Raw genomic sequence first — 9,170 nt, 5'->3', positions numbered from 1 at the left:
CATTTAGAGTCCATCGAGCTTATCGAGTTTGTAGAGAAATTTTCATGTATACTTGAAAAACCTGATATTACATCGGTATGCGATAAGACTTATGTATTTTATTAAATTTTAATGGAATGGTTACACTACGTGACCTTGTTTTTGTATATGAAAAAATCTGTCGAGTTTGAGATCGATGCGTTAGTCATCGAAGTCGAGTGTTCACGTGTTTGATTATAAATAGATTACGAAAAATTAAAAATATCAGGGATGCAGAATTGCCTTCTTTTTTTCTTGTTATGTTCAATAATACAAAATTGTTAAGATAGTTGGATCTCAACCACGAGGAAATTGGTATATAACGTCGTCTTTTAAAGTAAGGGGAAACAGTTTTTTAGGACTTAAAGTTGCAGTTTGATGGTGTCACAAAGCCTAGTAAAGGTGACGAATACCTCCACTAAGATAGAACAGGCTATTATCGTGGCCATTTGGTGTAGCGGTATTTAGAGAGGTGTAGTCAAATTCATATTTGAGAAGAATTTAAAAGATTTTAAAATCTTAGTATAGTCAACCAAAGGATTTTAAAGGATTTTTAGAATCCATGCAAATCTCGATGTAGTCAGTCGAGATTTTAATAGTAATTTTTAAAGTCCATCCAAATCTAGTGTATTGAAAAATTAAAGATTTTGTAGGATTTCATTAAGTTGTGAATTTTGTGAGATTTGAGAGTAAGAAGTATATATAACTAAGACTATATAGAATCCTACCTTACATCTTAGGATTTCAAAATCCAAGAACCTCTCCCTTTTCCTCTCACACTTTATCTTCTTAGGGTTTCAGATCCAAGAACCTCTCCCTCTTCCTCTCACATTTCATCTTCTTTCTTCATCTCTGCAATTTTTCTACAATTCTTTTTGCAATTTTGTGCAATTTTTTCTTCATGGCAGCGAAGGGGAATTGGAATTGGGTTGTGAAGGAAGAGGAGTAAGAGAGAGTCGCGGAAAACAAGATTAGAGGAACATTGACAAAAAACAAAGGATTGGAGGAGTGAGGTTAACTGGAACGGAAAAGAGAGAAGAATAAAGTGGGGAGGAAATAGGATTGGAAAGGGGGTGCAGCTGGAGACTTTTGAGAAGTTAGGTTTATATGATAATCTTGACTTTTTATTTATGACCTAGATATATTTATTACTATTTGATTTATTTGACGGTTAAGATTCAACATTGTAAAATCTACAAAATCTGCAGAAACTTGTTATATGAATCTTCTCAAATCTTCCAAAATCCATATGAATTTTGTAGAAGTCTCATAATCCTATGAAATTCATTATTTCACAAAATTTATTAAAATCTTTCAAAATTCCTAAGTTGACTTAGTCTCCACTTATTGGGATTCTTGAGTTCAGAAATTTCATCGGCAATTCTTGTTGAATGAAAAAGTAAAGAAGACTCTCTCATATATTTATGCAGACATTTTTGTTTTTGAGTACATGTTGCTACACCAATTAGTACTACGGTCTAATGATAGATATTTTTCTACAAGGTCTTAGATTCAAATCTTATAAATTACAAATTTAATACCAAATTATTATGATAGACATATTATGTGACTTACCTCAAATCCCTTCTCCTTTTTTTTTTTTTTTTTTTTTTTTTCGGTCAAGGGTAATTACTTTACCATCAAAGCAAGATTACAAAGGCCCAAAAATAATAAAAAAAAAAGCACAAAACAAAAGAAAAGACCTTCCATGTAAACAGAAGTTTGAGCCCAAAGCCGAAATTGGAACGCATAACAGGAAAAGTAGATGACAAAGAAATCCTAGCAACTTCTTCAATCTTCTTGCAGCCGCCGCCAGAAACCGGTGAATCAAAGAGGAGACCAAAGCCTCAACAGAGATCTGTAGAAGATGTTATTGTAGCATCCTACCGGAACTAGCAACACGCGTCACCTTGAAGCTATCAAAGGATGAGTCAAACATGACTCGAAGAAGAATCCGACCCACCACCGCATACGTGAAATCCACAAATGTGAGGACTAAAAGGGGCACCAACAGCAAACAAAATCCTTAGTGTAACTTATCATTGCATTAACAAAAAAAAAAAAAAAAAAAAAAGACATGTTGTCGTGAATTGGAATGATTGAATATGCGATCCTAAATTAGAGTCTAACGATTCCTACAAAGATTCATCATGTTTGAGCTGCTTACAATTCCACAAAGATTCATCAGTCATAAAAAGATACTTTGGTATTTGCAAATCACAGATTTTTTGAGGTACACGGTACACCTGAGCATAGTTAAATTTCCGACAACTTAGCGATAAAATATTCGGGTCGCATATAGATCACCGGACACAAGGGGATGGATGGGACAGCATGGTGTTTTGTGCACGACCTTGGGCAGCAACACGGCCGGGAATTCCACAACCGAGAGCTTCTCCTACTTCGCCTAAGTTAAATATAGAGGGTAGAATTTTAGGCTAACCCACGTGTTGGTCATTAAAAAAAATTAGTGTCTCGAACTAGGGAGATCCAAACAACAACCTACCACACAAACTTAAACCGTAATACCAAGTGGCAAGTAGATATTGTTGAAATGAAATGATTAGCAACAAATTAGGAGATGACTAAACTCTCCCCAGCACACAAACCCATTTCTTAAATGAAAAACATCCTAAATTGAATCAAACAAGCAGCTTCATCAGGTTGATGAGAAGCATTTTCAGGCTCCATGAAAGAGGGGGCAAAGGGCAAAAAATACAAGGTTGACACGACTTTACACCTTCGAAATGAGGCAACCAAGGGGGTGTCGTCAATTTGGATTTCAGAGAATTATAAAAAGTGACAGATTTCAAAGGACCATATACGAAAAATCTGAGCACAAAAATACCAGGAATCATTGATCAAGCCAAAAATAAAGGTACCAGGAATCATCATATACTACTCTCATTACCAAGCCAAACAAATTAAAAGGAAACAGGTCAACATGAGCACATGGTATGCACATAAGGACATCAATGTAAATAGAGTTGTCTGCAGATTACAGAATATTTATGACATTCAAGCCCACCTCCCTCAAGGAGCATAACAATCCCGTGCTTAAGCCTCGTCCATCTGCTCCTGCTTGAATCCCAACAAAATTATATTTAGAAAGTAAAAAAAACGGAACTATCAACATACACTAAGAATCAAATAAATATTTCAGGCTTATAAAGCTAGAACAAAACCTTAAGATCGCTGGGTTTGTATTACACCCGATTACTAAAATCGCAAACTAAAGGACAGCATGCTTGCATTGGAAGCAAACCTTTTTTTAGTTCTTATTTACATAGCGCGTTAAAAACATATTTACATTGTACTTTATGCATCAAAATTCAAACCGTATATCATGATATTCTACATTTGATTTGGCGGTTTCAAGAGAGATTTAACATATTCTGATGATGCTCTACCTTCTTTTGCTTAACAATTTTTCATTCAACAGTAAAGTTATAGGCCAAATTATTAAGTGCTACAGAAAAATAATGTTTGTTGTGCGCATCCCCCTCCACACAAATCGCGCTTAAGTTACTTAATATTTCATCTAAAAGCAGCACTGACCTGCAAATCTGAAGTCCACAGAGTGAGGTTGTCCCTCAGCAGTTGCATAATCAAAGTGCTATCCTTGTACGATTCCTCTCCCAGTGTATCAAGTTCAGCAATAGCTTCCTCAAAAGCCTGCATATAACAAAAGGTATTTTAAAAAATCTACAGATTTTCATGTTATTCAGAGCTGATATGTTGAATCACCCACCGTATAAAGAGTTACCAAAGTACAAATGACAAAACAAAGAACGAGGTGTAGCCTTCTCAGCGTAAATGCCAAAAATGCATTTCGGCTTTAGTTTATTTTAAAGTACATCTTTACACTTTCCTGTAATTTTTAATTAATCTGTATTTTTCCATCTAACTATTAATTCGGCCATTACACATTCCTATAACTAGAATATGCAACCTAATTGAGATGAATACAAGTAACCAAAAACAAATCAAAACTTTAAAACAGTATTTGTTCATCATCCTAGTATGCAGTTCATCACTGCTGCCCAATCTGTGAGTGTATGGATCCCACATCTCGTGGCTAAAGCCACATTCTACAGTGTCTCAAGCAACTTTGGATGTACTATTAGCCCTTTTCTCTAATGTTAATTGGGCTTGGTTGTCTCAATTTGCAACTTCTGGTTTCTATGTTTTTTTGGATTCCAACCTGATCATCTGTAGTGCCAAAAAAGAGCCTACCATCTTTTGTTCAAGTGCACTACTCACTTCCAAACTTGTGCCGGGATTGTTTGGATTTCCAACCTTCTCATTAGCTCCAGTTTGACAATCTCAATGCCGAAAAGATGGTTCCAGGTCCTGTTTTCCAAACTACCACGCCCATTGAGCTTGATTATCATTTCATGTGCAAGCATGCACTCTGTGGCGGTCATTGGGTTGGGTTTGTTGCTCCGACCTAAGGGCTTCATAGGCACCTTTAGGCGCTTTTACATTCTAAACTCACTCTCTAGACCATAATAGTTTGGGGGGAATTATTGGGTAGCCTCCTAAGTTGTCTTTTAGTTAATGCCAAAATGTACTTGGCTTAGCTCTTGTACTTACCCTCTAAAGTTCTAAAACTATTAATTAGCTCTTTGCCTCTTTTGCTTTCCTATAACTAGAATATACCTCAACTGAGATGAAACCCCCTCTCACTCAGACATAAGGATGCAGAATTCCAATTTCTAATGTTTTGGAACACCGCAGAGCATTGACCATATTGACATACTGTAAAATCCATGCGATAAATTATGTTTTGCATGTATGTCACATAGAAGAGCACACATAGGGTATTGAGGAAAAGTGATATTGCTGCATAACTATTCTATTCCTAGTCAATTCAATCTGTGTCTCCTGCTTTTGGTTTGTCTTGCTAACTGGTGCCAAGCTTAGCTTCTTTCCTAGCTGGTTGGTCTTTTTATAGTTCCCCTAGTTAACATTTTCCCTTCTTCCCACGTATAGACACATAATTCCCAACCATCTATCTGAAAATGCAAGCAAAAGAAACCCAAGGGGGAAAAGAGAAATTCCCTTGATGAATAAATTTAATCAGACACCCCTTGGAACAAGATAGTCAAAGTTCTTTCCTGCCACTAGCTCTACCAAAACTACCATTAGCGTATAGCATACAAAGACGTACTTTTCATGTCACCAAAGTAATAATCATACTATGTTGAAGGCAGCAATTGCTGAAGATACTATAAAGAATAACAACCAAATCGTAGCCTGTCTTGATGCGCTAATGTCATACTGCTTCTCACAAGAAGTTGAGTTAATTTATACCAAATTATAAATGCTAATTTATGGTGCCTTATCCAAGCATGTGTGATGTAATGCAATATGTCTTTCCACCCAATACATGCCAGAATCCCCAAATACCGACAAGGAGAAGGTCTTAAAAAAAATTTATTTTGCCATTAAAACATTTAAGACCTTGTCCCCAACAAAAATATCAAAGGTCCAAAACATGCAACTTTCATTGGAGACGTCGATTATAGATACCAGTAAGAATTCAAGAGAAACAATGGAAATTGTTAGAACAAAATGGAAACTTTCAATGAAACTGTATGGACAAAAAAATAGGAGGAACTAAATTGTATAGTGAGTTGAAGTGAATACAATGGCGTGCGGACAAGTACCCTCAGAAAATGTTTACCGATTATTGAAATTTGATCAAATACACCACAATAACAATTTATAAGACTTATGTGTTAATGTGCATGCGAATAGCAGTTTATAAGTACAGAAGAATAAGTGTCTAGATTAACAATCATTTATGTGTCGCAAGCCACAAATTGGTCAGCTAGCATACTCATCAGCTAGCCTATTTCTTTGACAACAAATACACTTAACATAAATGACACAAATGCGCATGAGGACGGTTGAGAGAGGTGTTCAAAGAGTAACTAAGTGGTGGGAGCAGTTCGAAACTCCTCCATTTCATTCGTACTGGTGTTTGTGCTTATTCAGACTGATGCGTGATAAACTGGCGATGTAGAGGAAGTTTGGGAGATGTTGGCGATAGGTTATTCATATTCAATTATATCAAATCAAAAAGAAAATATCATGGTGGTCTCCTAGCCCAAAAATAGCTGGAAAGAAAAAGGTTAAAATAAAATAATTGATTGTTGCCGAAATATGGGGATGTGGAAAACAAAAAGATTGGCAAGATTTTTGAAATTCAAGGGCATGGAGGAGGCCAGGTTGGAGTGTTGTAAACCACTGCTAAAGATTTATCCAATCAAAAGAAACATCCTTCTCCTTTTTAAATAAAATGTAAAAATTTGGCGGCTAAGATCCAAAATACGGAAAGAAGTAATGGTTTTACGATGATAATGCCAGGTGACCTCTGTCCAGAAAAGCATACAGTTGTAGCACTCATGGAGCAAAATACAACTACCTCAAGTGTTTCCTCAGAATAACTGAAAGACTTTTACTGTACACAAAACTATTTTAGCTTACATCTTCCAATACTTATTCAACTCCATGCATACGAAGGTGCCTTAATTCCAAACAAACAAATAACTAGACAGGTAAAAGCAATTGACTTTTTTCACGCGCATTCTCGAATTCAACATCCTCCAGTGTTTCCTCTTTCATCCATATATGATCAAGTATTACAAAATGAAAAACAAACAAAGAATTACAAGTTTTTAAATCAATAAAATGAAGAATTTCATAACCAGTCCAAACCTGTTTAGCCATGCTACAAGCTTTCTCCGAGGAGTTGAGGATCTCGTAGTAAAACACCGAAAAGTTGAGCGCCAGCCCCAACCTTATTGGATGCGTGGGCGCCAAATCACTCGCCGCAATATCCTTAAATACAAAATTACAAATCAAATTGAATCGAATCGAATCTAATTAAGCAAAATTAAAATGATAATTAACTGAATTTCGAAAACGCGAAAACAGAGAAAGCTAAATCAAGTACCTGCGCAGCCTTGTATGCAACCATGGTGTCCTCGGCGGCAGTCTTCCTCTCGTCGCCATTTTTGAACTCGGCGAGGTATCGATGATAATCGCCCTTCATCTTCAAGTAGAAGACCTTGGACTCTCCGGTGGTCGCCGAAGGAACAAGGTGCGATTGCAGGAGCTCCAGGATTCCAGCGCAGATGGCGGAGAGCTCAGTCTCCACCTTGGATCTGTACTGCTTGACGAGCGCCACGTGCTCCTCGTTGCGACGGCCTTCCTCCTTCTGCTCGATCGACGAGATTATGCGCCAGGCCGCGCGGAGCGAGCCGATGACATTCTTGTAGGCGACACTGAGCAGATTGCGCTCTTCCACCGTCAGCTCTGTCCCGGCGGCGGTGGAGCTCACCACGAGCTTCTCCATGAAGCTAACCATCTCCTCATAGCGCTCGGCCTGCTCGGCGAGCTTCGCCAGGTACACGTACTGCTCGCGGCTGAGGTTTTCTGGGACGGCGGAAGCCATTGGAGGAGCTGAGGAGTGAGAGAGTTGGAGAGAGGAGGAAGAGGTGAGTGCGACCGGAGAGCGAGAGGGGTTGAGATTCGTTTGATTTTGAACAACTTTGGTCGAAAAGGTACGTTTACTGCTGGGGATTGGCCTACGACTGAGAGTATGAAATTGTTTGATACTCGCTCATGGGGATCGTTTGGGACACCAAACGTCGTCGTTTGGACGACGGGTGTAGCGAGTAGCGTTGTCTTGGGCGTAGGAGTGGTTTGTGGTTGTCCGTTTGGACCATAATTATGAGAACAGGATAGAACGTGGGAACAAATTTGGATCTGGAAAAAGGTCAAATTCGGCGAGGGCTGGCTTGGGCCGGGAGGCCAGGTCGTTGTATTTTCAATCCCACAAAAAGCCCAATGGCCTTTCGTTACAGGTTTCTGTTGCTTTCGTTTGGTTCCTATCCAACATGCGCACGTCAGTCCATATTCGGAGATGTAAAAACGTGGTACTGTAACAATCACATTAAAAGAAAACAAAAACAAAAAAAATTTCACATACTCCTTACACCAATCTAATACAATTGCTGATTTTTTTTTTTTTAAACAAACGATATTATCTACACTTCGAGTCAGTTGTCCTGGACTACTTTAAGGACCTCTTCACTTCGGAATACAATTGGGGTGACGATGAGGTAATTGAGGCTATTCAACCAAAACTGAACTATGAGATGTGTACTTTGCTAAATCTTAACTTCTCTGAGAAATTAAGGCGGTTGTTTCCGACATGAAGACCAGCACTGCACCGGGTCTGAATGGCTCCTTCCCCCCTCCATTTTTTTTTTCCAGAAGTATTGGGAAATTGTTGGCTCGGAGGTCGTTGGTGAATTTCTGTCTTTCCTTTCCTCTTGAAAATTCCTGAAGCAGATCAATTTCACGCATGTCTACTTAGAGGTCGAGGCAATAAAAACAAAGAAGGCACAGATGACCGATTTTGATTGCCAAATTTCTGAGCTTTAGCGTCAAATCACCGAGCTTCAACAACAAAGGTCGGTTGTTGCTTCAGAGCTCGAGAGGGATTTTGAGGCGAACAAGGCTCGATTAATGACTTTCAGCGGTCGGCATAAAGTAGATCCAACAGCTTCAACTCAATAAAAGACGAGGCAGGCCGAGATCATACTAAGAGGTGGTTGGAGTTGAAGGCTTCTCTTGAAACCTTTCTCCCCTCGACCCCTTAGAATTTTTAGGAGCCTTTTGTAAATGTATATGTACGTCCTTTTATGAATTCAATACAATGATAATCATTCTCGCATCTCCCATATGACTAGATAGTATTTCTTTAAGAATTTTCCGTTGATTGGTAGTTTATGAACTAAACCAATTTGGTCTTTAAGGTCGTATGCCCCCTAGTTTCCTTGAACTTCGGCTTGCAAGCCGAATGGTTAAGGAAATTAGCGCAGTCAAAAAACCCCTCGTATTGCCGAAAACGAAGTGATGCTGTAAAGCAAAGAACTCTCCAGTGTACACTCCCTGATCGCTAAGAAAAAATAGGCATTCCTCACCGAATAAAAATTCACTAAGCAGGATGTTGTACCGAATTCACCCCGCGTGGTGTATCCACTATGTAGCCTCCTTAATTTCTTATGCATCGGCTAAGGAGCTGAATGGTTAAGAAAATAATTTATTCATTATATATATATATATATATATAT

At 38.3% G+C, this 9,170-nt stretch overlaps 1 protein-coding gene across 2 annotated transcripts; it reads right to left on the bottom strand.

Moving 5' to 3' along the window:
- Positions 1-2,851: 2,851 nt before the first annotated feature.
- On the bottom strand, positions 2,852-7,559 carry LOC103933056 (14-3-3-like protein GF14 kappa). Of its 2 annotated transcripts, none has more exons than XM_009342703.3 (4): positions 6,983-7,559; positions 6,745-6,867; positions 3,577-3,693; positions 2,852-3,099 (listed from the first exon to the last, which is right to left on the bottom strand). In XM_009342703.3, the coding sequence occupies exons 1-4, from the start codon at positions 7,481-7,483 to the stop codon at positions 3,076-3,078; spliced, it is 765 nt and encodes a 254-aa protein (XP_009340978.1). In that variant the 5' UTR covers positions 7,484-7,559; the 3' UTR covers positions 2,852-3,075. The 2 variants fall into 2 exon arrangements, with proteins under 2 accessions (XP_009340978.1, XP_009340979.1); XM_009342704.3 differs by having other exon boundaries at positions 2,852-3,096; positions 6,983-7,557.
- Positions 7,560-9,170: the final 1,611 nt, after the last annotated feature.

Source organism: the organism of the source record quoted next, unplaced genomic scaffold, assembly GCF_019419815.1.
Source record: "Pyrus x bretschneideri cultivar Hongxiangsu unplaced genomic scaffold, Pyrus_bretschneideri_v1 Contig86, whole genome shotgun sequence".
NCBI lineage: Eukaryota > Viridiplantae > Streptophyta > Magnoliopsida > Rosales > Rosaceae > Pyrus > Pyrus x bretschneideri.
The sequence above is the reverse complement of the archived record's forward strand: the minus strand, read 5'-3'. Positions and strand labels throughout refer to the sequence as shown.

Coding starts and splice junctions, on each gene's coding strand:
- LOC103933056 (XM_009342703.3), bottom strand. CDS start 7,483: ATGGCTTCCGCCGTCCCAGAAAACCTCAGCCGCGAGCAGTACGTGTAC. Junction 6,868..6,982: donor TTGCATACAAGGCTGCGCAG/GTACTTGATTTA, acceptor TTTGTATTTAAG/GATATTGCGGCGAGTGATTT. Junction 3,694..6,744: donor CTTGTAGCATGGCTAAACAG/GTTTGGACTGGT, acceptor TGTTATATGCAG/GCTTTTGAGGAAGCTATTGC.